Source organism: Barbus barbus (genome assembly GCF_936440315.1).
Source record: "Barbus barbus genome assembly, chromosome: 42".
NCBI lineage: Eukaryota > Metazoa > Chordata > Actinopteri > Cypriniformes > Cyprinidae > Barbus > Barbus barbus.
The window spans coordinates 12837623-12862169 of NC_136720.1; the positions used below are offsets into that span (position 1 = coordinate 12837623).

General features: G+C 36.2%; 2 protein-coding genes and 1 pseudogene across 3 annotated transcripts in view; 2 read left to right on the plus strand and 1 right to left on the minus strand.

Annotated features, from left to right (window-relative positions):
- LOC306861837 (coiled-coil domain-containing protein 146-like) overlaps window positions 1–6172 on the minus strand; it is a 29763-nt pseudogene extending 23591 nt beyond the window's left edge. The window contains exon 1 of the transcript in view: window positions 6023–6172. The product of the transcript in view is annotated as a coiled-coil domain-containing protein 146-like (transcript). The remainder of the gene's footprint in view (window positions 1–6022) is intronic.
- LOC306861163 (fibroleukin-like) lies at window positions 1207–6495 on the plus strand. The gene is made up of 2 exons (XM_079403292.1): window positions 1207–1933; window positions 3996–6495. Exons 1-2 carry the CDS (start codon window positions 1282–1284, stop codon window positions 4706–4708), a joined length of 1365 nt encoding a protein of 454 aa, XP_079259418.1. The 5' UTR covers window positions 1207–1281; the 3' UTR covers window positions 4709–6495.
- sinup (siaz-interacting nuclear protein) lies at window positions 6262–13211 on the plus strand. Its single transcript, XM_079403297.1, has 5 exons — window positions 6262–6495; window positions 6954–7079; window positions 7518–7596; window positions 7689–7818; window positions 12724–13211. Exons 1-5 carry the CDS (start codon window positions 6447–6449, stop codon window positions 12772–12774), a joined length of 435 nt encoding a protein of 144 aa, XP_079259423.1. The 5' UTR covers window positions 6262–6446; the 3' UTR covers window positions 12775–13211.
- Window positions 13212–24547: the final 11336 nt, after the last annotated feature.

Consider the following 24547-nt stretch of genomic DNA (forward strand, 5'->3'; position numbering starts at 1 on the left):
TATGATTATTTACGAGCTTTTGATAATGTTGCACCAATTTAATTCACTAGAAGTTGTGTTTGACATTTGCTGGACATTTGTCTTGAGAAGCAGCTTGTGTTTTATCACTTCTTATTTCATAGCACTTTTATTTTGAGACTTCCTGCAGTGAGCCAAGGTAGGAGACTTAAAGCTGGTTACTGTCAAGTTTATGGGAAATCATGAGGCACACATGTGAAGGACCAGCTTTGAAGTAAAACACTGGAGCACATCTTACAATAGGCAATTTGGGATAACATTTCTCTGTGCTGATCTATTAGAAAGAAAAAGGAGTGTAAAAGAGTATATTGATGATAACAGACTTCTGCAGAAAATTGCAGCACCAATTCAATGGGGAAAAACAAAACAAAACAGTGAAGCTATTTCTGGCAGACGCCTCGACATCTGCTAAAGATTAAATAAATACTACAGTTTATGACACCAAAGTCTCAAACAAAGCTTGTTCGTATTACAGCCAATACTACAGGAAAATACTGCTTTGTGACAACAAATGATCCTATGCCAATACAAACACATTAGCAATAAGTAATGCAAACACATGACAGTATGAATAAATGAATTATGACAGACAATATTTTGCAGAACACCACAGCATTTAAAGGAATACAGGGAAATAAATATGACTGTTTTATCTTCAAGTTCACCCAAAAGTTAACATTCTGTCATTATTTATTCACCCTGGTGTTGTTTCAAACCTCTATGACTTGCTGTCTTTCAGATATAAAACTTAAAAAAAAAAAAAAAAAAAAAAAAAGTAGAAACTTTCTGGTTTTGTGTTCCACAGAAGAAAGAAAACTCGTACAGGTTTGGAACAACATGCGGATGAGTATATGAAGACAGAATGTTCATTTTTGAATGAACTTTCACTTCAAATACGGTTTCAACAAAAAACTCCAACTTAAGTTTAGAGTGTTTCTATAGTGCTTTCACAGCACTTGAATTGTTTATCTGGCTCATTCTTTCATATACTGTATATTAAACTCAGGGTAAAAAAAATAAAGACAAACATCATTCCTAAATACTGAGTCATGGTGCTGTGTTTCAAGAGAAAGGGTGAGTGGTCCTATTCCACCAAATTCTTCCTGCGTTGATGTCGACTGTGCAATTATGCAATACACAGCTGCCCCACCCACACTTTCATTCTCTCTCTCTCTCTCCTCTGATATTAATGGCAAAGCTGTTGCACTTTGAGGTAGTTCTCTTCAGTTCTCGCTCTCAGTTTGGATCACCATATTTGAGAACATGAAACTGGTGTACGTGTGCTGTTCTCTGCTGATAGCCGTCTGGCAGGAGGTACAGGCTTCTGGTAGTGGCCCCTCTGGGGTTCTGGACAAGGTGTCAGGAGGTTCCAGCTGCTCCCAGGTGAGACTGAAGCCAGCTGGGCAGTGTGAAGATGAGGAAGAGTGCCCATACCAGATCACATTGCCACCGCTGACTATCCAGCTTCCCAAACAATTTCGACTACTGGAGAAGACCATGAAGGAACTGCAAAGCTTGAAGGAGACCGTAAATAGGTTGAAAAGCTCCTGTCTGGAGTGCAGCTCACAGCAAGTGGACCTCAACTTGCAGAAGGACAGTGGAGACCCTCCGACAAACAGTGCAGAGCAGAGTCGACGGGATACCAGCACGAGAGTCTACCGGAATGGGAACAACAGTGATAATGACATTGTACAACACATGCAGGTGAAGATGAATCGCATGTCTATCAGCCTGAAGAATGCACGTTCACAGATTAACTCCCTTCAGGGCCGTCTGGAGGAACTTAACCTCCTCAATCTGCAAAATGTGGAGGATATAGTGGACAGAAAAGTTGAGAACATTACCGGGATTGTCAACAAAATCAGCAGCACTTGCACAAATTGTCCAGGCCAACAACAACAACAACAACTTCAGCGTAAGTTAAATAATTCTACTTAAAAAGGCTCAATGTGAGTACATCTTCATGAATACCATGTGGAAATTATACACACATATACACACACACACACACACTTGAGTTCTGTATAAGAGCATAAAGTCTCTACTCTAATGCTCACCAAGGCTGCACCTATTTGATCAAAAAAATATATTTTGTGAGATGATATTTCATTTTAAAATATTTAAAATATTCTATTTTAGTATATTTTAAAATGAAATTTATTCATGTGATGGCAAAGCTGAATTTTCTGCAGTCATTGTCTTCAGCGTCATGTATAAGAACCTATTTAGGACACACAGAACTGGGGTAAACTAGAAAATCATTTAGATCATTTAAATTTAAGAACCTCACAGAATGCTTTCAAGCTGCCTCCTCAAACAAGGACTATCGCATTGAAGTTTCTTCAGTTTATTATTAGGCAAATTAACTGCCAGGAGACAGGCTTCTGGAATAGTTTTGCGAATCGTCATTGAAATCTTCTGACTTGGATTCACAAAATCCGATGTGGAATGAAAACGAATTGCTTGCATTTCAAAAATTAAAACCTGCTGCAGGGATGAACCCTAATGGTGCATTCACACCAGACGCGAATGAAGCGTTAAGCGCGAGTGATTTACATGTTAAGTCAATGCAAAGACGCGATTAGACATCCTGCGGCGCGATTCGCGCGAATGAGGCGGCGCGAATGACGCGATTCGCGCGAATGGCGCGGCGCGAATTGAGCGTTTCGAGCGTTTGACGCGCGGAACTCCAAGATTCGCGCGAATCGCGCAAGTTGAAAAATCTGAACTTTGGCGGATATTTCGCGCCGCGCCAACCAATCAGGAGCTTGCTCTAGTAGTGACGTGTGGAACAGAGGCAGAAATCAAAACAACAATAAAGGACAAAATCATTGTCGCTGTATGTGGATACCCGGAGCTGTACCATAGACCAAAGATTACATGTTAGATTTACCCAAAACAAATGATATCTTATGTTTATCCACTACAGAGACATCAGAGCCAGCGGCAAATGTCAGACTAGCCGAGGTTATGCTCCTCTCTTCGGCATACATGAGCACGAGCGCCCGGTGATCGCCTGGAGCTCACGGCTCCGAAATCGGCAAAGCACATTTTCAAATAGGGGCTGTTTTTGTAAATAAACAGCAGATTTGAGTTTTAAACAACTACATTCTCGGCTGAAATACACGGGTCCAGTGTTTCCATAGCACATAAAGGTGATTTTATTTGCCAAATTCTATACATATGCTCTCTGTGGCAGTCATTGTGCCCCCTGGCAGAAGCCCCGCCCATGACGCGAATTCGCGTCTGTTGTGCAGTGAATTTCACGCGCGAATGAAGCGTATTTCACACGCGAATGAAGCGAGTAAACCCAAAATGTTCACGCGTCCAACTACGCGCGAATAGCGCGATTTATTCGCGCAAGTCGCGTCCGGTGTGAATGCACCATAAGTCATAGAATCACATGGTGATGAAATAAATGTAATAAGCACAACTGAACCAAATTGGGTCATCTACACAATTTTATTAAGCATCACAGGACAAACATATAAAAACACATTAGTTTTGTACATTCTAACATTTTAAAATCTGTATGACCATAAAGTGATAGTTCACCCAAAAATGACAGATCTGTTAACATTTACTGACCCTCATGTTGTTTAAAACCTGTATGAGTTTCTTTCTTCTGCTGAACACAAAATTATATATTTTGAAGAATGCTGGTAACCAGACAGTTGCTGGTAGCCATTGACTTTGGTATGCGAAAAAAATACTATGGAAGTCAATGGGAACCAGAAACACTTTGGCTACACACATTCTCCTAAATATATATATATATATATATATATATATATATATATATATATATATATATATAGTGATCAGCAGAAGAAACAAACTCATATAGGTTTGAAACAACATTGAGTAAATGACTGATTTGAGTAAATGGTGACATTTTTATTTTTGGGTGAAACACTTCTTTCAGTTCCTGATGCATGGAAATTATTTAGCATGCTTAAAAGTCTCTCTCTTCACAGACCTCACAAACATCACTCCCAGAGACTGCTCTGACATCAGCGCACTGGGGCAGAGAAAAAATGGGGTGTACCAGGTGAGCCCTGATCCCAGAAATGGCAGCTTTGTGGTGTACTGTGACATGGAGGAATTCGGTGGCGGGTGGACTGTCTTGCAGCGTCGCATTGACGGCAGCGTGAGCTTCAACCGCACCTGGGCTCACTACAAGAAGGGCTTTGGAGATCCTAAAGGCGAGTTCTGGCTTGGCAATGATAAAATCCACCTGCTCACCAAAACCAAGGACATGATCCTGCGCATTGAGCTCGAAGATTTTGAGGGCACACGTGGGTATGCCAAGTACGAACAGTTCTACGTATCCAATGAGTTCCTCAATTATCGGCTGTCTTTGAGCGGGTACTCGGGGACTGCTGGAAATGCTCTGCAGTTTAACAAACACTTCAACCATGATCAGAAGTTCTTCACTACACCGGACAAGGACAACGACATGTACCCTTCAGGGAACTGTGGAGCGTACTACGGATCGGGCTGGTGGTTTGATGCCTGCATGTCAGCAAACCTCAATGGCAAATACTACAAAACAAAGTACAAAGGGAAGAGGGACGGGATCTTCTGGGGCACGTGGCACAACCTGACTTCTGAGTACTATCCGACAAACTACAGACAAACGTTTAAAAATGTCAAAATGATGATAAGGCCAAAGAATTATGCACCCTAAACCAAATGAAGTATAAATGAACAATTATTTTGGGGGCAGTTACACACTTTTCCTCAAGAAAAGCTTATAAAGATATAGCTTGTGATTCATTACAAATCCTAAAACGTTAACAGAACTGCATTTAAAAAATAAAATGTATAAATTTGTATTTGCAAGGCACATAAAAATGCTATCCATCATCTAGTCTAAATATAGCAGATCTTCAGTTATGGTTTCATATTTTTGTGTATGTGCTACTGCCATCTTGTGTTTAACAGGTTTACTAGACCATCCTCTTTATAGACTCCTGATGAGTGCATTTTTTCCCTGTGTTGATGTATTTAGTGGGACACACTGAACAGCTTTTTAAAATTGCTTATTTTAAAATAACTTTAAAATGATTTGATTTAGACCATCCATAATCTGCTGGTGGACTTTTTCCATTTTAAATACATATTTGTACTGAAAGTTACTTTTTACTGTAGGCTAGATGTTTATACAGATGGCTGAAAGCTAACAGACATAGACTAAAGGCCCATAAGGTTGATAAAAAGAAACTATACTATCCCCCGGTTTCATAGACAAGGTTTAAGCCTAGTCCCAGACTAAAATGTAAGTATGAGCTGTTTCAACTGAAAGAAACTTGCACTGAATGATCTTAAAATATATCAGTGCGTTTGTATCGTCTCAAGATGGACACCAGTAATGTGTTTTTCTAAGGCACATTTATAAAATTTACTTCAATGTCCTAATTGAACTATGGCCTAATCCTGGTTTAGTCTAAACCCTGTCTGTGAAACCAGGCATTAATCTGTGACATGCAAGGAGGAAATGTACAATATTTATTTTGAAAGCATAGGATGATTTAAAAAAAAAAAAAGATTTTTAAGTATTGCTGTGTGACTAGGCAGACCTTGATGAGCGTTTTTTTTTCTTCTTACCAGTCTGAAATGAATAAGTTTAGTTTTTTCTAATCATTATTAGCCAAATTTTTCAGAAACTGTTTGTTTGTTGGATAAATTATATCAAACACCTCAATTTGTGCTTTTAAAAGGTACATTCATTTTTTTTATAAAACAAATAAAACTGCATCTAAACGTTAAGAGATGTTTGGACTTTCTCACAGTCATTCGGTTGAGCACATTTTTGTACTGAACTCAATTCTGATACCACACTGTACGATGAAAACACAAAAAAGTACCTGTTCATCGCATTAGTGGCATGGTATTTTACCAGTTTTGCCAAATTATAGGAAATGAGAGAGATGAACAAGATGAATTATTATTTTAAAGAGCTTCTACCTGTTCCAGGTACTGCAGGGCTGGATGCAGGGCTGGATTTGATGATATGACAGGCTGGATTTGATGATATGACAGCAGGTTGTTCATGATGTGAATCAGCTTCCGGAGCTATTGCAGGAATGGGCGTGGCCCTCTCACTGGAGCCTTCCTCCTCCTCAGAGCTCCGCCCCTCTATTTGACTCATGAGCTACAAATAATGCATTTACTTTTAAAGACAGTAAAATGAACATGATCATTTAATCTACTAAATCCATGCATGCACTCTTTCCCACTGCTTTACATAACAGTTAATCTTGAGCCTGAAATCTGAAACTACGCCTCTCCTTGATTTAGAGCAAATTTATGGCAGCTGTAGACAATTAACCTCATTAATTGGGGACACGTATTTAGTGGAGGATTCGGTTGCCTAAACTGTTGTTTATTCTTCCAGTCAGAGACAGCAACAAACGATAGTTATCATGACTCAATATAACGAAGCACAAACGGACGCCGCTCAGAGTTACTTAGGTAGACTGTTAATAATTTAACCGGTATTAATATACAGTATGAAATATTGTTGTACTGTAGTATTTTAATAATACTCGGCAGCTTTTCTGTATTTTAGCACAAATCTTGGCCGAGTGTTCACTTCCAAGCGGTTACGATAGTTTCAAGCTCTTCTGACCCACTTAATTATAATAAGTATTTCAGGTAAACTTTCAACGTTTTTAGTCAGTTTAGTATTACTATATGTCAAGCAATTTATGTCTTTCGACGCCGTTTTTTATCACTTACCGTAATGTTTAAGTTCTTTAGCCGTGAAGTCTTTCAATCTCTGTCACTGTTTTCCTGCGCGCGACGCGGTATCCATAGCAACTCCTCCAGAGGGATCAAGCGCGCGCGCAGCCGCAGAGCCACGTTGCCCAATTTGTTTACTTTCCTGAAACGTTTCTGACAGTTTCTTAACCTTTTTTTTTTACTCGCAGATGCGGAAACGGATAAGATCTACATAAGTGCATTTAAACGCAGACAGCCGTTAACGTTCTCGCCTAACCGCCAGTACGTTTTGGCCGTCGTCTCCCCTCTGCAAAAACAGGACAGCTGTGAAACTGGTAAGGACCCATGAGAGATGCCTTTCCATACTGTATGACATGAATAAAGATGTTTTTCCTAAACGTATCGTATTTACTATGCATTGAAAACTCATGTATAAGCGCTCGAAAAGGTGTAAGTTACTCTTTTGGCTCAGAATGGTGTACTACATACTGCTATTGATATTGCTTCAGTGTATATAGTATGCATAGGTTTTTTTTTATTCAATAAAATACTCGAATAACTTCCTATAGTTTTCAAAATGTCTAGCTTTGAGCAGACTACAGAATACCATATTCCACAAAGCAATACACTGAAGAGTTTGTATAGCCCTAAGTAGTAAGCTAGTGTTCACCTCAGTTTTGAGCATCCTGACTGCAGGTCATTGGCCTCAAGAGTGCAAATACACAGTGTATTATTTGTGACCTCCTGAACTGATGGAATTGTGACTTTACCAGTCTTGGCAGATGACAGATCTTCTCGAGCGTCTTCACCTGCTCATGCAATTAACAGAAGAGACATCCGGTATGATTACAGGTGAAGTTGAATATTACTATTTCCATTTAGATTTTTATTTATTTCCCCCTCAAATGTTTGTTATCCCCTCCCCCTTTAAATGTTGCCTGTAGCCCAGTACATTGGACATCGTCAACAGTGACCACTTTTGAGCCTTTCTCTTTTGACGAGCGTGATGCTGCGCGTAAAGTTGAGCGTGAGAGAAGACTGCAGGAGATGCGCCAGATGCAAGAACAGCAATGGGTGAGAATGCGGTCATCTGAAGTCCGTCACTCTGAAGATTCAGTAAACTATCGGGGCCTGTATTCGCAAAACATTTTCTTATCACTAAGAGTTCTCCTAAATGGCAATAAAAATTTAGCTAAGAGTTTTCTCTTAAACTATTCACAAAGCTGCTGAAACTTTTACTAAGGAATGGAGAAGTCTTAAGTGAAGGGTAAGACTTCTTTGCTTTGGATGATGTAAAGTCAATATTTGAATAGCCCTTTTAACAATGCAAATGGTCAAAGCAGCTTTATATCGGCTTGATAAAGCTGGGTGCCTTTTATATCAGCTTTACAGTATTTAGACCGGGAAATAGTTTGTCGAAATGGTGTCATTCTCCTCTGGCCAGACAAAATCCGCAGTTTAAATCTAGGCTAAAGCAGGATCACATTGTGCAAAGGACTCATCTGGTTCCTGAGATCTTGTCCCAATGGCCGTCTTGGAGACGGGGTCTTAACTGGGTATCAGTCTCTGGGGCTCATCTAGGTTTCCTGGCTGTAGAGGTCATCTCTGGTCTAGGTGCTGATCCACCATCTGATCTGATGTCAGCATGCTTACTATGCACACAGTGATTGGCTGATAGGGGAGGAGTTTGTCAGATTCATTAATAGAAATATTGAGTGCAATATTGTTGCCGTATTCAAATAAACGTTTAATGTTTCCGGTCTGAGGCAGATTGTCAGCAACTGCCATTGTAGGGTAGTTTGTGGATTGGTCTTGGTGACTTAAGAGTCCTCTTCACTACTCCTAACGTTTCACAGATTTAGGAGCTAGTTTTAATGCTAAAACGCTTTGTGAAATACTTATTAGAGCAAAAATGTAGGAGTCCAAAATTTAGGACTGACACGCCCATTAAGATTTTCACCTAAATTGGCGAGTTATGAGCTACTTTTAGCTTTAAGATGTTTTGTGTATATGGGCCCAGATGTGTTTTGGAATATGTAAAATGCCTATTTTGACCATTTTTCAGCATTCAAGATTTAAAGCTCATCCAATAAGAAGATACAAACCACTTGTTCAACTTTGTGGACAGTCTCCGACCCATTCACAACAGTCAAAATAACGTCTAAAAGAAATTTAAGATTTGTCTTGTCGTTTTTAAGTGTTTTAATAAAAAAAATAAATTAATCTTTTACTGACAAAAGCTGTGCTTTCAAATGTGAAATGGGTGTCTAATAACTGTTCGAATCAGTCTTATTCTTTTGTCTTTCCAGCTAATGTATAAAAATATTTTTGTAATATACATTTTGTTTGGGCACTTTGCCACTGAGTGTCAATTTTCTATCTGGATCTGTAGATTTGCCGTGGGCCCTGTGTCTCACTTGGTTGCCCATTGATGGCCAGCAACCTTGCTCAAAGTTGCCCAGTGTATTATCAGCCTAAAAGTGCCTGGGCTTGCCCTGTATTGAGGTTATGTAGCCCAGCCCCTTTTTAGAGCTGCTTTTGTTGTCTTCCGACTGCTGAACCCACCCAGAAGGGGGCAATAGATCCCCATTTTTGTCCCCAGAAGCCTTTTGTTCATTACTGCGCTTCAGAAGAGGCCATTCTCCCTTTAATACCCAAGGCATTACAACGCTCAATTGCGAACATTTTGGTCGCATATGCTCCCATAATTTAATCTGTGTGACCTTAAAATGTATTTAGGAGCATCTGTGCATATAATTGTAGTGTGACCTGTTTTCAAGACATTCACAGTTATGTGCCTTCTGTGTGCTGATACGCTGTTCCACACTTTTAGAAAAAAATGGCTTAATTGTATAATTACAATAAAAGGTAATCTATTTAAACTTATTGGAAAAGATTAATTTCTATCACTGCTGTGAACTGACCACCACACAGAATATGAATAATATCAAACTGTCCACAGTAGTCCTTAAGATCAGCACAATAACACACGCCGCAAAATATCGGGTAGTTATCGATAAAATCCTAGAAAATATCTTTTTTTTTTTTTTTTTTTTTTTTTTCTTTGTCAATCACACACCCCTAGCTGCCGGCCGTTCCGCGCAATTGCCAGAGCTGAATGTAAAATTCAACACCGCATACACCATCCTAACCCTCGTCAAAGAGGAGCTCTCTCTCTGTGTTTAACCAAACTCTGATTAATTTAGGTGGTTTACAAAAGAAATGTCAGTGTTTTCGTTTTCTCTCTTCGTCAGCCCATTGCATTTCCCGTGGTAGTTAGCTCCCTGTCATCTGACAGCGTAAAGCAGTGATTGAGTGATTGACAGCTAATATTTACCAATCTAAAATCTGCATTAAATTTAAGAATGTAAAGATGAAATCAGTTATTTATTTATTTTTTTTGTAGTTTTTCTTTTTAAAGTTGAAAGCACCAGTGCTACAAAGTATTAAAAAAAAAAAAAAAAAGTTCATTTTCGAGCCCTGCATTATGTAATCACAAGCCTGTCAAAAGAGCTTCTTAGTGATGTCGTGCTGCAGCTAGATCTATCAAGATTAATTTAACTGTAGACTTTGATTGTATTTCTCATGCTCCAGGGCTAATATATCACATGTATGAAATGCTTTAGGAATTTGTGGATCGAAATGAGTGTATAAGGTCTCTCTGTCTGCAAGAAGCCACAGGGAGACTAGACACAAAATGTTGGATGAGAATTTAGAATCATAAAGATGAACGTGAAGAACAAACTCTTTGTAGAGACAGCTTAGTGCGAGTGGGTGGATGTATAGGGTATTTGCTTCATGCTGGACATTGCTTCTGTGGCGGAAGATGGAAGTAATTAGTGTCTGTCTGCCAGAAACCATAGACCGGAACCCTTTGGAGAAAAAGAAAAAAAGCAACCTAAAATTGACATAGATATACAGAAAGAAAGGCCTCAAACCACAGTGCTTCTATTCCACAGAGCAGAAGTTCCCATCCTAGCCACAGTCATCTAAAGTGGTCACTTCCTGTTGGGTTTTTCCTTCCAGCTTAAGAATATGAGAATACTGCATCAAACAGACATCTGTAAAATCTATAGAGAATCCAGAGACAAACACATTGCTCCAGGAGTCAGCTCAGATGTGGTGGCAGCTCTGGGTTATAATTTAGTTCATAAGTGTAACTGTGCAAACGTTTACAAATGCCACCCATTTGAATATTCAGATATTCCACATCACTGCCGTAAGATTTTGTCTTCCAGTTATGCACGTGAATCTCTCAAGGCTTCAAATTTTAATGCCACAAGTAATTTCTTGAAATGCATAATTTTGCTTTTAAGGTTTTGAGCAGTTCATGTGAGGATCCGAATGGAAAGATTTTCATGAAAGCTTTGTGCAACTTGAAGAATACACTGTGATTATCCTTAAACCAAAATTATAACTTTGGAGAGACATGGAGCCCGGAGGGACATTCTGTCCAATCTGAAATCTGACACCCGGTAAGCGCAGTAGACGTGTAGAGACAATGTCAGCTAATATATAACTCAAAAACCTTGTAGCCTAATAGCCACTGTGTTTGGGAATATGATGTCTAAAACGTAACCTAAAGACAGAACAGGACAGAGTTAACCAACACAGCCGTATTAAAACTGCCTGTTTTCACCCCAAATAAGGACACAACCTCAAGATGCTGTTTTTAAAGCCCGATTAAGACCCATTTGTAGTAAAAACAAGTCATTAATGTCACTGTGTCTTAATGTTGAGCAAGCTAGTTCTGGAGGACTGTGATGTAGAACTACAGCCAACCCACTGAAGCCGTGTTGGGTCACTGTGCTGATATTTGGAGACAGCATGCTTTGTCAGGTGAAATCATTTGTGCAGATGTTTGCACAAGTCTTTCTGTCCACTCAAAATCTCCAGCTCTGACCCAAAGGTCAGACATCTGTGGGAGAGGAGCTGTGGGAAGAGGTTTAGAGAGTGTTGTATTATCCCAGGATTGCAAAAAAAAAAAAAAAACAGAAAAGGCAGAGGGTGCACCATCTGGTTGGCAGGCTGAAGTCCTGTAGGTGCACAAGCCCTATCAAAAAGGAAAAGCCAATCCTTGCATGGAGGTGCAGAGGAGGCTCTAGAGGATGCAGTTTTACGAGATTAACCGCTGCAATGCAGTATAAATCATATTCAGTTCAGATTTTTTAGAGATGATGGATTAGTTCTCCCAAACAGACATCTGAGATAGACGTTTGTCTGTCATAGCAATTCATTTAAAAGTTGCATCTTTCCATAATCTATGACACGCACTCAAACACACATGCTAGTGAGCCCTCTTGAATTTTTATAACTGCTCTTGGCTCATTTCCTCCTGTCCGTCTCCTGTAGAGCCACCTGCAGACATAGAACCCAAGAAAACACTGGGAACAAGCCAAACCGTACTGCTGTGTTTCACATTATTCCCACACTTTGTCTCAGATTCGGTCAGTGCTACATGGTCAAACTGAACAAACTACCTCAAGGTTTTTTTTTTGGACAATGCTTGTACATCATTGTTTGACTGATATTTCACAGCTTTACTGACCTGAAAAAGTCTTTACTGTGTGGGTAACAAGCAAAATTGCAACGGTCATTTTTCATTTTCACTACTGAGGAGCAAGTCTAGTGAAATAACTATTGTCTGCAAAACAAAAATTCAAAACATCAACCGCATGCAGTACAGTGACAGCAGCAACTATGGTTTCCTCTCAGCAGGTCTCCCAGGTTGCACCTCTTCCATGGTAAACCAGGCAAGAGCTGCAGGGTGATGTAGTGGATGATTTAAGTCATTAAAAATACTATGTAAACCCTGCTAGTGTGGAACAACAGGAAAAGAAAGCTTTGGAATTCTATTGTCAAATGGACAAATTTGATACCTCCCAGGACAAGCAATGATAAACCTTGACACTTTCTTCCAAGAAACAAGTTGAAAATTTTTAAAAATTTTAACTCTTTACTAATTACTTTTATTTGCAGAAATCTCGAAATAAACAGCCGATAAACTGCTATGAATGTCTTTTGATGTGATGTTGCAACACCAGAAGCATTGCATTGGAAAACAAGCAATACAAGAAATGGAAAGAAATACATGAGGCTCAGACGAGAAGCCGTCCTGCAGGAATTGGCACTAATATGAGAGAAGAGGGAGCAAAGGAGGAAGTCACAGTGGGAGGAGATGGATATAAGGACAACAAGGCCGTTTATCTCTGGTTTGACTATGATAAATGGAGTCCAAGCAAGGACACTGCCCTTTGCTCTTTTGGCATGTTTTGACTGAGTTTTACAAGTGTGCTGTTTTTAAGGGTAAACGGAGTTATACTATGACTGCCTTTTTCACATTGCTGTTTTCGTAACCATTGTTGGGATACATACACTGACAACTAGTGGGTTGATGTTATTTTCTACACTGTTGTATTGTTGATTTATTCATGTTACGCATGCAAAATAAAATTAAATGTGACAATTTGGGTGAATCTTTTAATGCATTTTATGTGGCCTAGAGAAGCTGACCTCATCACGCTCTGGTAGGGTTCACATTTCAGCAGCTGGGCTTTCAAGGGATATGAGGAACTAATTGGTTTTGATCTCACAAATGCTTCTCATTTTTCAAATAAACTTGTATCACTTGTTGCCTCTCTCCCCAGGTTTCTAACAGTTTACAAATTCTGGAATCATTAATTAATCTTCAAATACCAATGTTATGTTTATAAACCTTACAGTTGTAAATCGTCAATATTTCTAGTAAAATAATTGCTTGCAGAGATAACTGGGCTGGAGATCTGTTTACTATCAAGTCCAACTCATGAAAACATTGATAGACAAAGATAGACAGACAGGCAGCTGTTATACAGAAAATGACAGTATACAGCAATGGGTCATCTATTTAAGGTCAAACAGTACAGGTCAAGTGAAACCAGATGAAACAAGATGGTTCTTAATCATAACACACTACCCGATAAATTGACCATTCTGCAAAAAAAAAAAAAGGCCTGAATGCTTGGGAATTTGGACTCACATTCCATGTACATTTGTTATTAAATCATAGTAATTGATATTCTAGATTAATACATTTTTGTACGTACAAAAACAAATTAATTTTTTTTATTAAAACATAGGGCATTGAGTTTATAAAACTCTACCAGCTTTTTGTTAAGTAGCAAGGGTTAGTTTTTAAGAGTTGTTCACAGCCATGTTACAATTGTGCACGGTTTAATTAAGTTGACATATTTGTGCCAGTATCTCGCTTTTAAATGGAAAAACCACAGAGCCTTCAAAAGATAGGGCAAAGGAAACTATAAAAACAACTTTATAGATTTGCTATGGAGAGAAGTGTGTTTAAAGCTTTGCAGAATTGTGGCAAGGGCAAGGAAAGAATATGCAAAAAATATGGCTGTTTTTCTCTGTACAGTGTCTTTAATGCACATATTTAAAAACTCTCTGCTTTTAAATATTCAGAACTGTGATAAAGAGATGTAAAGAAGTTTGCTGAGTTAACATATTCAGAAATCAATATTTCTGTCCACATGAACAGTCACACTATTACATTAGATAGTAAAACCAAGTGTTTCTGCAAACAAATTAAGCTAAACATTTTCTCAGCAATAACTACATTTTCCCTATAGACATTTTTTGCCATGACATTTAACCAATTGATCTCAAGCTGATTTTTGTGGTTACACAGATGTAGCAGAGTAACCAAGGATGCTGTTCATCATGTCTACCTTTTTATTAAAGAAATGCTATGTCGTTCTGTTATCTAATGCAATGACATTCATGAATGCTTAAATGTTCATTTTAGGGTCCCTCTTGGCAGTCCCCCGTCTCTTCCACTTCAATAATTAGACTGGCAGACTCTGACAAAGATTTCATGTTTATGTGGTCAGCTGCTCTGCAAAAGAAAATAAAAAATCAGATGTTTCAGTTTTACTCATCCAGCTGAATACTGAATCTCCCCATGAACATGGTGACAAAGGAATAAGCCTCCAATCATACCCCACCCTCTCTTACTTTTATTTATCTCTCATATCTTTCAATCTCAGCCTTCTAGGTTTCCCAGAATTTCTTTGAGATTTATAATTGGGTACAGCTGAACACTGGAAGCGGCAGGTGCTCCAAGTTAAGACATTACCAAAGCAAATAGCCTGAGTCATGCAGCGTTCCCACATTGATCAGCAATGAGATCATCCAACAAGTTCATGCAGTATTACCTCGTTTCTCCTTCAGCTCGCCCACAAGCGTACAATTAAAAGCAGAGTATGCACACATTCATATCTGCTAATATTAAGCACACAGTTTCAGTCAAGCAATACAATTCTATAACCGTGAATATGTCACTACAGGAGTTCCATAATATAAATCTGCTTGACTGCTACTACACAAGCCTGTGGGTTAAGAACTTCCACAGAAGAGTCATAAGAAAAGTCATAAGCCATAAGTCATAATAGTTTCAAAAAAACATAAAGCAATACATCTCTCAATTAATCAGTATTTCATTTGTATCAGAACAAAACACTTTGCACATTATTGCATGACACTTTAGATAAGAAGCATTTCCCTAATCAAGGTCTACTTAAAAGTTTTGAATGACAATGAGACATCTGTATGTATATTCTAAGACATCCTCATACACATCCTAACTGTCACTGTTCCTTGTGTGGAAGTACAAACGTCTCCAGTATAACAGTGTATCAGTTAAAGTCTATAAAGTTTAGTGTGGTACTTTACTGTCTGAGTTATGAGTGAGTCATTCAATTATATTTTAATACAGAAGGGGAAACCACAACACTGGCGCCACATCACAGCTATAAGAGTCTCACTGGTTAAAACATATACACAGACATGCTCCACCACCATAAAGCTGCTCTACAGATGTTTGTGAGTCTGAATACATACATCACACAACCCTATCAGGCGGGAAAGCACAGAAAAGGGAGCGTAAACAAAATTAGCATGTTAAGTCTATCAACAAGCATGTCAGGTCTCCTGTGCACCCCAGCTTTAGTTCACAAGCGCAGAGAAGGGTTCCAACCAAGATATGACACCAGAGATGAAGACTACCTTGAGCAAGATTACAGCCTTTGTATTCTCCAGCATGTCCATGCGTGTATTTGCATGCATGTAGCTTCTTTGTAGGCTGCAGATGTCTTCACAGGATGTCTCTTTCCACTTTCAGACATTTGTGTGAACTTAAAAGAGTGTGCCAGGGCTGTTGGGCTCTTGTTAGAGACGTGCGTCTTATTCCATGCCCCCTCATCTGTACCCCTGAACCTAGAAAAATTGATGGGGAAGGTGAGGCCCAGCCAGATGTGAGCCATTTGGAGCCTAAGTGGGTCCACTTGCTTTTCCACAGCGGAACCTTGAAATTATTCAAATTCCTTTAGAAATGATAAACATGCTCTGAAAATAGAAATAACACAGGAAATAACATTTGGATAGCAGGCACCTTGATCTGCTTCTCTTTCAGAGGAGTTGTAATGCACAATGCAAGATGAGGAAATCGAAGCACTGTCATTATCAGTTTTGCCATATCTGGATAATAGTACTTAGCTGTAAAGGAGTTAATTAAAACATGTCCCTGTTGAAAAAAACACAGCATATGCTGGATAGGTATGTTTTGAAGCATGGCAGATTATTCAAGTGTGCTATTAGTATACTTCTTTTAAACTAAGAAATAGGAAAGTATACTCTTAGTCTACTTTTTATGTACTTCTCAGAAATGGGCTTTATGTACTTCTCAGAAATATACCAAAAATGAAATTTAAGTATACTTGACTTATACTTAGAAAAAGTCTAAATATATTTGAGCTATACGTACTTGTGCGCCGAGAATCTGTGTTTTCATTGTTATATGGTAGGGGGCGCTAGTACACATCTCCTAGAAAATCCCCCCCACCCCCCCCAAAAAAACACAAGTGAAGAAGAAACCAAAACAACATTAACTTCCACTGTTAAAACAGCATCAAACTGTGTAACGTTATGGAATAAACTGTTGACCAATGATAGGTAATAATGACTGTCAAGCTTCGGGGTGTTAATCGACTCTACGTTTTGATTATCATTCTGAATCCAATTCAGTCTTTTTTCAGCTTTTTGTTCAAAAAGTTGTTTATTTCTTAAATTTTTTTATTATTATTATTATTTATGAAACTTTCCCACATTCAAGTGTTTAAAAAAATAATGCATGAAACTACAATAAAATGTTTTTTGTTTACAAGCAGATATCCTGTTCTTTCTTTTGATGTTTTGTATGTTCAGATATTCATACAACAAAATACAAATTAATACCTAAATAGGGACATAGTAGTATACTTAAAGTATGATGTAAAGTTCACTTAAAGAAAACTTACGAGTATACTTGCAGTATTAAACTACTAAACTAGTAGTTTACTGAGACTATGCTTCAAAGTGTACTAAAATGCTACTACAAGTAAACTATCAGTGTACCTATGATTTCACTTTTAGTATAGTTGCAGTACAAGCTAAAAACTTTGTAAAAGTGTTGTACTCAAAGTTTCCTACTGTTATGCTTAAAGTATACTTAGAAAAGTATACATTTAGAAACTAGAAAGTGGGCCAATTTAGTCCCAAGGATATTGAAATAGTATACTTACAAGTATACTACTAGTACACTGATATTTGTATTCTTACTACATTAAGTATATTTAAAATATACTTGAACTTTACTGAAGTATACTTTATAAAATAAACTTGAAGTATACTACTTTTTGGTAAGAGGTGGAAAGGATGGTCACATAGTAAGGCATTGTTTGGAGAAAGGTAGGAAAGATCAGGAAGTTGTTTGTTTTTCTTGTGGGAGGATGGGACACATGGCAAGACAGTGTCACTTTTCACACAAAAGAAGGATGGGCTATCATAGAAGATAGGCAGTTTAGAAACTCAGTTGGCACTGTTGAAAGGATATAAGGAAGAAAGAACAGAGTGATCATCAGAAACAGAAATCCAGAGATATCCAGACCTACAAGATCCAGAACTCAAAGCCTAAAAGATTTAGAAACCCTGAGACCCATCATGGGATGGATGTACCTGATGGAATGGCAAAGACTGGAACAATGGCATTGATTGCTTCTTCTAGAAGGACTTTTTCAAAGTGAAAAGAATAAACAATGGAAAAGAGAAACAAGGAGAGAACACGGCGGTAAAGTTAGTTTTACGTTTGACATTCATTAGACATTCGGTTTCATTTCAGTTAAACTCTTAACGCCTGTTATGTTTCAAGCCGTAACTAACTCAGATAGACATAAATATTTGTCCTTTACGTTGCACAAGGCTTAATTTTTTGAAAAAAAATTATGAAAAATTAACCATATAAATTAATTAAACAATTTAACTACATTACATTATACCGTAAAACCAATACTAAAATGTTCTGAAAAACATCCCTGTTATTGCACAAGGCTCTGTTTTTGGAATTAGCATGTTATGCATTTTATAATAATTTTACAACTTTTAATGTATGCAATAATACAAATACATTAAACAACAATACCATCTGATTTTAAGGTATCTTACCAACTGTAAAATATTCAGAATATTATTCCCTATAATGCACAAGGCTTGGTTTTTCAGATTATGTCTTTATTGTTTTTATATACAGTATAGAATCCATATTTGTCATGTTTTATGTACTGTACCTACTCAAATTAATTAAACTCTGACACCGTTGGAGATATAGATATCAAACCAACTGTAAAATATTCAGAATATTATTCCCTATAATGCACAAGGCTTGGTTTTTCATATTATGGATTTATTGTTTTTATACACAGTATAGAATCCATATTTCTCATGTTTATGTACTCTACCTACTCAAATGAATTAAACTCTGACACCGTTGGAGATATAGATATCTAAACTACTGTAAAATATTCAGAATATTATTCCCTATAATGCACAAGGCTTGGTTTTTCAGATTATGGATTTATTGTTTTTATATACAGTATAGAATCCATATTTCTCATGTTTTATGTACTGTACCTACTCAAATGAATTAAACTCTGACACCATTGGAGATATAGATATCAAAACTACTGTAAAATATTCAGAATATTATTCCCTATAATGCACAAGGCTTATTTTTTATAATTATGTCTTTATTGTTTTTATATACAGTATAGAATCCATATTTGTCATGTTTTATGTACTGTACCTACTCAAATTAATTAAACTCTGACACCGTTGGAGATATAGATATCAAACCAACTGTAAAATATTCAGAATATTATTCCCTATAATGCACAAGGCTTGGTTTTTCAGATTATGGATTTATTGTTTTTATATACAGTACAGAATCCATATTTCTCATGTTTTATGTACTGTACCTACTCAAATGAATTAAACTCTGACACCGTTGGAGATATAGATATCAAACCAACTGTAAAATATTCAGAATATTATTCCCTATAATGCACAAGGCTTGGTTTTTCAGATTATGTCTTTATTGTTTTTATATACAGTCCACAATCCATATTTTTCATGTTTTATGTACTCTACCTACTCAAATGAATTAAACTCTGACACCGTTGGAGATATAGATATCTAAACTACTGTAAAATATTCAGAATATTATTCCCTATAATGCACAAGGCTTGGTTTTTCATATTATGGATTTATTGTTTTTATATACAGTATAGAATCCATATTTTTTATGTTTTATGTACTGTACCTACTCAAATGAATTAAACTTTGATACCGTTGGAGATAAAGATATCAAACCAACTGTAAAATATTCAGAATATTATTCCCTATAATGCACAAGGCTTATTTTTTATGATTATGTCTTTATTGTTTTTATACACAGTATAGAATCCATATTTTTTATGTTTTATGTACTGTACCTACTCAAATGAATTAAACTCTGACACCGTTGGAGATAAAGATATCAAAACTACTGTAAAATATTCAGAATATTATTCCCTATAATGCACAAGGCTTGGTTTTTCAGATTATGGATTTATTGTTTTTATATATGGTACTGGATCCATATTTCTCATGTTTTATGTACTGTACCTACTCAAATGAATTAAACTCTGACACCGTTGGAGATATAGATATCAAACCAACTGTAAAATATTCAGAATATTATTCCCTATAATGCACAAGGCTTGGTTTTTCAGATTATGGCTTTATTGTTTTTATATATGGTACTGGATCCATGTTTTTCATGTTTTATACATCTGTACCATCTTAAATTCATTAAACTCTGACACCATTTGACATAAAGATATCAAACCAACAGTAAAAATAATGCACAAGGCTTTTTCTTTTTTCAAAGTAATTATTTATTATTTCTATATACAGTACTGAAATTTTATTTTTCATGTTTTATATTCTGTACCCACTTAATGGAGATAAAGGTATCAGCACATCTGTAAATTATGCTAATTATTATTCCTTATTATACACCAATTTATCAGATTATAAAAAAAGCTTTACAATTTTTGTTTTTATAAGCTTCTTATTTTCTGATTTCATACTAGAAAGAGATTAAAAATATATTTTGAATTCAGTGTTACAAAAGGTAATATATAGTATAATATATATATTTTTTTACTTAACTAACCCTAACGTTTCTAGAAAAAATAACATTACATTAATAAAAAGAAAATCTGAGAAATATGGTTTTGAAAACAAAATAAAATATCATGATGTTCTAAATTAAGGGCTTTCTTTATGTTTAATGTTTATATGTGGCATGTGTATTTTAAAGTAAACACAAAATGAAATAGGAAATGGGCAAAAGAAAAATAAATGTTCAATATCTTCAAGTAATACGTTGCAAAAGGTACTTTTATCACAAACTCTATGAATATAACAGCTGCATTTACTGGATAACATATGTGAATAATTTTATAAAGTACTTATTTGACTTTATTAGCAAAACATATTTATAAGGTAATATCCAAATGCTATGCCAAAGCATGAAATGAGATCGAGTAATGTTGATGTACATGGAGGATTGGATTGAATGTTTGAGAGACCATTTACAAAAGGTTCAATATTTTGTTGGGTTGTATTAGTAATATTTACATTTGAGAATTTAGTGGTTTACATTCAAATGTCCGTCCCTGTTTGTAAATTACACTTTAATACTGTAAATTTTACAGTTTTGTTCTGTAAATGTGTTTACAGTTTTTCTGTATTTTTTACAAAATAATTCTGACAACCACAGTTGTCAGAATTATTTTGTAAAAACTACGGAATTTTGCAAAATCCATATTATTGTAATTATGCCCATTGTCTACTTTAAATAACTTCCATACTTTGGTTTTATTGTTTTATTTAATTTCATTTACAATGTGTTGGTACCTATTTAGTTTTCCTGCACTATAACACCTTGTCAGCAAAATCTTTTTCCTATCTTTGTAAACACAGCAGACTATAAAGTTCACTGGATTTTTCATTCTCTAAATAATATTACTTACAATACCTATTCATATTATATGTATATGTGTGTGTTTGTGTGTGTGTGTGTGTGTGTATTACAGTGCTTTTTTGTTTTTACTGTTGATTTACATTGCATTTTATTGCCTTTACAATATTTAAAAATAAAGCTAATTTTGAATATTATGCAATTGCCCTGAATATTTAACTCTATATTGCACTATGCTTGTTTTGGAAATGATGCGTTTGGAACTCTTCATGTACATTTTTCAAACCCTGTAGCCTAAACCATTCAACACAAATATTTTTAACTCTAGCAAAATTGCAGAATGAGACTTGTGTGGTTTTAAAATGGTTTCGGAAGTGTTTTTTTTTTTTTTTTTGGACCTTTTAAATACTGTTCCTATAGTAAATTATTATTTAAAAAAGTTGTATTCCCAGAAATATACAGTTGTCTTAATTTCTTCAGCTCAAACAGTGTATAAGTGTAATGGATTTATAGCAGTTCTGTACATAAAATAAATCAAGGGTCAGGACGTATGAGATTAATAATCAAGAAAAAAGCCTTCTGCATCAGCCAGAATAATATTCTGAATATTTTACAGTTGTTTTGATGGCTTTATCTCCAACGGTGTCAGAGTTTAATTCATTTAAGTAGGTACAGTATCTAAAACATTAAAAATACAGTTTCAGTACCATATATAACAACAATAAAGCCATAATCTGAAAAACCAAGACTTGTGCATTATAGGGAATAATATTCTGAATATTTTACAGTAGTTTTGATATCTATATCTCCAGCGGTGTCAGAGTTTAATTCATTTGCTTAGGTACAGTACATAAAACATGAAAATATGGATTCTGTACTGTATATAAAAACAATAAAGACAATCATAAAAAATAAGCCTTGTGCATTATAGGGAATAATATTCTGAATATTTTACAGTTGGTTTGATATCTATATCTCCAGCGGTGTCAGAGTTTAATTCATTTGCTTAGGTACAGTACATAAAACATGAAAATATGGATTCTGTACTGTATATAAAAACAATAAAGACAATCATAAAAAATAAGCCTTGTGCATTATAGGGAATAATATTCTGAATATTTTACAGTTGGTTTGATATCTATATCTCCAACGGTGTCAGAGTTTAATTCATTTGAGTAGGTAGAGTACATAAAACATGAAAAATATGGATTCTATACTGTATATAAAAACAATAAATCCATAATCTGAAAAACCAAGCCTTGTGCATTATAGGGAATAATATTCTGAATATTTTACAGTAGTTTTGATATCTTTATCTCCAACGGTGTCAGAGTTTAATTCATTTGAGTAGGTACAGTACATAAAACATGACAAATATGGATTCTATACTGTATATAAAAACAATAAAGACATAATCTGAAAAACCAAGCCTTGTGCATTATAGGGAATAATATTCTGAATATTTTACAGTTGGTAAGATACCTTAAAATCAGATGGTATTGTTGTTTAATGTATTTGTATTATTGCATACATTAAAAGTTGTAAAATTATTATAAAATGCATAACATGCTAATTCCAAAAACAGAGCCTTGTGCAATAACAGGGATGTTTTTCAGAACATTTTAGTATTGGTTTTACGGTATAATGTAATGTAGTTAAATTGTTTAATTAATTTATATGGTTAATTTTTCATAATTTTTTTTTCAAAAAATTAAGCCTTGTGCAACGTAAAGGACAAATATTTATGTCAATCTGAGTTAGTTACGGCTTGAAACCTAACAGGCGTTAAGAGTTTAACTGAAATGAAACCGAATGTCTAATGAATGTCAAACGTAAAACTAACTTTACCGCCGTGGAGAGATCAAACCATTTCAGAGACTATGGACAGCAATGGTTCCACCAAGATGGAAAACAAGAGGGCAAAGGACATACTCACATAAAGAAATGCACAAAGACACAGACTCACTGCACATGACACTAGAAAGATGTATACTTGAAGAATATATAATTGTATTCAGAAAATATTTTATTGTCTATTGAATGCACACATGTTGAAAAAGGACGTCCACACTGAGAGAATGGACACTATGCAAGTACAAAATGAAAACACAAAACCACACACACACTATGTTGCCTGTTGATTTATGTTTTTGCTCCTTTGGCTGTTGGCTATGTTTGTACTCTCATAATGTTTAGTACATTTAGAAAATCCTCCTAGTGCTCCTCTCCCAAACCCAAGAAAATGTTTGTAAGTAATTTTGCCAAATTTAAGCAAAGCCTCTTTGATAATTTTGCCAAATTGGATGGAGCAATAACCAGTGTGCATGAGGTGTCGACCCAATGACGGGTAAGATTCTCCAGTGGCCAGAGGGGGACAACCTAAGGCAGGGCTTCACCGCCACTGGGCACCTGCCCGGGAAGGGAGGTGTAATCTGTGTAACGGGAGTGAGTGTGATACTTCTTGTGGGCCAAGAGCATCAAAGAGGGGACTGTAAGAATCTATAGTCTGTTTAGACCCAGATTACACTCTACAATATATTTGATCATGCTCATTTCCCAAAATGGCTTAATTATTATAGAGAAGAAGAAAGTCAACAGTTATGTTGTTTGTAGGCCATTTGGGATGATCGCATCCTGAGCAAATGGTGACCAATTGTAGAATCAACCTCAGACAAAGGGGTGTCAGAACTTAATTAACATACAGACCACAGCTGTAACAACAGGAGCAACTTCATTTACATGAAGGGTAGTAAACTGCGACGGTGCAGTATAAAAGATTTGAGCTTAGGATGTTCGGGGTTCATTCAGACTCCGTTGAATCCAAGGTACTACATGCACTTTGTCACTGCTATGCTGCAAGAAACATCTTCATCAAGATCTTCAGGGCCCTCATCACATTTTCTTACACTTATTTGAATCCTAATTTTAAGGTGAGGTAAATCAGACATAAATCACCCTCTAAAAATAAATCAAGCAATGGTTCCTGAGACATTATGCTGTTTATCTTCAGTAGAGATGACATCATGCACGCGGAAGCAATCAGATGGAGGTTTTATTTTTCAGAAGTGAATACATTTTTTCTGGCAGACAGAATGATATTTCTTCAGAATGAACTGAGTGTGATTTGTAGCAAAAGTGCATAGATTGGACATGTGAAAAAGGGAAAAGAGTGTGTTAAGTTGTTAAAATCCTCCTAGCTCCCACAATATCCTTACATTCACATACTTCCTTATCCCTACTGGCTGTCCTTCCATCCAAAAAATAAAGTGTGAACAAGGTTTATCTTATTTACGCTGACAACATGAAGGGAAGATGCATTTGAAAGAAATGCTCTTTGAGTTTATCCCAGATGCATAAGTCTTTCTGGTAATGCTCATTAACCTCATCTGCTTGTATTTCCTTGCAAAACAG